This window comes from Octodon degus, unplaced genomic scaffold, assembly GCF_000260255.1.
Source record: "Octodon degus isolate 3935 unplaced genomic scaffold, OctDeg1.0 scaffold00033, whole genome shotgun sequence".
NCBI lineage: Eukaryota > Metazoa > Chordata > Mammalia > Rodentia > Octodontidae > Octodon > Octodon degus.
Window position 1 is genome coordinate 1,902,196 of NW_004524609.1, and position 3,001 is coordinate 1,905,196.

Below are 3,001 nucleotides of genomic sequence, written 5' to 3' on the forward strand. Positions count from 1 at the left end.
GGCCCGGCGCGTCCCCGCCGCCTCGCTGCCCCGACGAGGCCTTTGTACCCCGCCGAGCGGGCCCCGCGGGCGCTCGACACCCGGACGCGTCGCCTTCCGCGCCCCTCCCGGGCGCCGGGTCCAGGCGGGGAACCGAAACTGGAGCGGCTGTTGCTGGCAGTGGTGCGGTTGTCGGGCTGCGGGGAGGCCGCTTCGTGCCTCCGGTGCGCGTCGGAACCTCGCTCGCCGTGCTCGTAAATACTTCATGTTAGGTTCCAAGTAAGGGGTGCTGTGTAATGGTGCGTGCTTATCTCCCCACTTTCAATTGAGCGAAGGATTTTCCGCGGATCGTGCAAGAGTTGGTTTCTTGCGAAGATGGACATATTTGCTCAGAGTAATCTGTGCATTAATGGGTCAGGAAAGGAGTTTAAAAATGGTGTCCTGCTGCCCCTCCCTGCTTGGAGGAGTGCTAAAAGCAGATGTCTACAGTCGGAGAACCTACTGCTTCAGGGAGTGGTCAGGGAAAGGTTTCGCAAAGGGATTCTTGCGGAGCTGTAATGATTTCCTGAATGAATGCAGGGTGATAGTTCCACCATGGGTTTCTTATTAAATCTAAAGCCCTATTTTCATGAGCTACTGTGGGCGCTTCAGGGAAAGAAACTGTATAACAGTGTTACATGAAGTTATTTGCAGCTTCTGTTGCATGCCACATTCTTTTGAAATTAATGATTCATATTTGTAGTTTTAAGAACTAGCTCCCATATGTTTGGGAAAGAAATATCTGAAAGTACTTAAGTAGGTTCAAGATTGATGGGACTTTTTTTTTTTTTTTGCAAACCCACCTATATTCTCTTCTGCTCAACTTTTATTTATTTTTATTTTTTTGTCAGAACCGGGGATTGAACTCATATCCTTGCGTTTGCCAGTCAAGCGCTTATCCTACTGAGCCATCTCCCCGGCTCCTGCTCAACTTTTAGACTGAAGAATTTGAAGGTTTTTTTTTTTTTTCCCCCTTTCTGTTAAAATCAAATCCGTACTTGTGAAGAGTAAGTGGCCCTCCACTGAGCTGCTAAATAACGTTAGGTAACTTCCATTACGTCGAATACCTGTTTGTAGACTGGGTGTAGTGATGCCCGCTTGTAATCCCAGCGCTTGGAAGGCTGAGGCAGGCGGATGGATTTGAGTTCTGAGCCCACCAGTATGTGTATCAGCTCTCAGTATGTATCATGAGTTCAGGGTGTCACTGAACTGCTCAGTGAGACTCTTGCAAAAAGTGAAGAACTAAAACAAACAAGCCCCACCCCAAACTATTTGTTGTACATTTTAGTTCATCATGTGTGTACTGTATTTCCGTGAGCTCTACCATTCAGTGAAGTAATCGCTGTGAATTTCATTTTACTTATTTTTGTGGAACCTGGTATTGAACTCAGGCCCGTGCGCTTGCCTGCCAAGTGCTTAGTCTTACTGAGCTATCTCCCGGCCCAGTCGCTGTGAATTTTAAATAAGACTGGTTCTGAATGTTTTAGTTTTTATGGTTTCACAACCTACTTTTTCTTTTTCAGTAGAAATGATGGAAGAATTGCATAGCCTGGACCCACGACGGCAGGAATTATTAGAGGCCAGGTTTACTGGAGTTGGAGTTAGTAAGGTAAGAACATGATAACGCGCATTGTTAATAGTATAACTGAAGTACAACTTTAGAGATGACTAAGAGCAATTTGGTTGGAACCTAGTGATAGATTTACAGAGGAGAAGACTTGGCTCATGTCTTCCAGTGAACTTTTAAATCCTGCCAATCATTCCAGTAGTACATTTGAAGATTTTCTATATGTGAATATATATTTTTCTCCCCTTCAAATATAGGAGAGGTTTTTCCCAGGGACTGGTTATGAAGGTACTAACAGGATATGTATCTAGAGTTTAAGGAGATCAGACTCAGGGCCTTTCACATGCTGTGCTAGGCAAGTGCTGTAGCAAAGGTTTAAATCCCTGGCCTCTCTAAGCTATTTGCTAAAACATCTCCGACATTCAAAAAAAGGAACTTAATTATAGCACCACATAGCCTCATTGCACTTCGGATTTTTTTTGTGGCTGTGTGGTAGAGTGTTGACGACCTGCTTCTGTGAGGGCTGTCAGTTCTCCAGATCTGCAGATGAGCCATTTTCTCCTGGTTGCACCCTCTTGAGTGTTCTCTCACTCCTCCTGTTTACCCTGGTGGACTGTTTTGGTTTTTGTTGTGGAGTGTAAAATAAGAGCAAGCCCCTGCTACACGCAGGTGGGGAACGAGGCAGTATTAGGGTTTCTTGTGCGTTATTACATGTGTGGTTGTTCATCCCCTACTCTCATAGGCTTTAGTGTGATACGTGTATGCATGATGTTTTATTTAAAAGCTTTGCCGATCCAAGATTGCCACATTATTTGGGTTTAATTCTATGTCTTATGGTTAATCTCATGTTTTGGTTAGGTTTTTTTTTTTTTAATGTGTTTATTACAGAGCCTACAGGGTCTCACGACACAGATTGGACTGGTGGTGATTCTATTTTGAGCTTTCCAAGTGCTGGGATTACAGGTGTGTGCCACCACGCCCAGTCTCATCCGCTGTCTCAGTGCACTCTGGGAGTGGGGCTGGCACCGGCATGGCACGCCTCGGTCCCTGCACTTACCGAAGCAGGTGCTTTAGTGCGCTGAGCTGTCTGGCCGGCCCTGGTTAGTCGGTTTTTCAAGGAGTGTGCATATATTAGCGTAGCCTTGTTTTTCTGTATGAGGAGTCAAACCCAGCCTCACTGTTGCCTGGCAGGCACTGTGGCACTGAACTATACCCCTGACCCAAGCTAGCTTTTTCAGTGGGTTACACAGCACTGTGGTGAGCTGGGAAAGATAGCTTCTGGTCGTCCAACAGATACTGGGTTCCCGCCATGTGCTAAGCACTGTGCGAGGTGTTACAGCCTGGATGATACCGCAGCATGGCGTCTGTCTGCAGTGTAGGAGACAGGAGAGGCGTGTAGTGGTGGGAGCCGGGTTA

General features: G+C 46.5%; 1 protein-coding gene across 5 annotated transcripts in view; it reads left to right on the plus strand.

Moving 5' to 3' along the window:
- Positions 1-1,534: 1,534 nt before the first annotated feature.
- Positions 1,535-3,001, plus strand: part of Tlk2 (tousled like kinase 2) — a 170,502-nt gene continuing 169,035 nt past the window's right edge. For 3 of the 5 annotated variants that reach the window (XM_004630003.2, XM_023713983.1, XM_023713984.1), the window contains exon 1: positions 1,545-1,627. In XM_004630003.2, the coding sequence (XP_004630060.1) occupies positions 1,547-1,627 (81 nt within the window). In that variant the 5' untranslated portion in view covers positions 1,545-1,546. Of the gene's footprint in view, positions 1,628-3,001 lie in introns of all 5 variants that reach the window. The other 2 variants (XM_004630004.3, XM_004630005.3) reach the window with 2 other exon arrangements.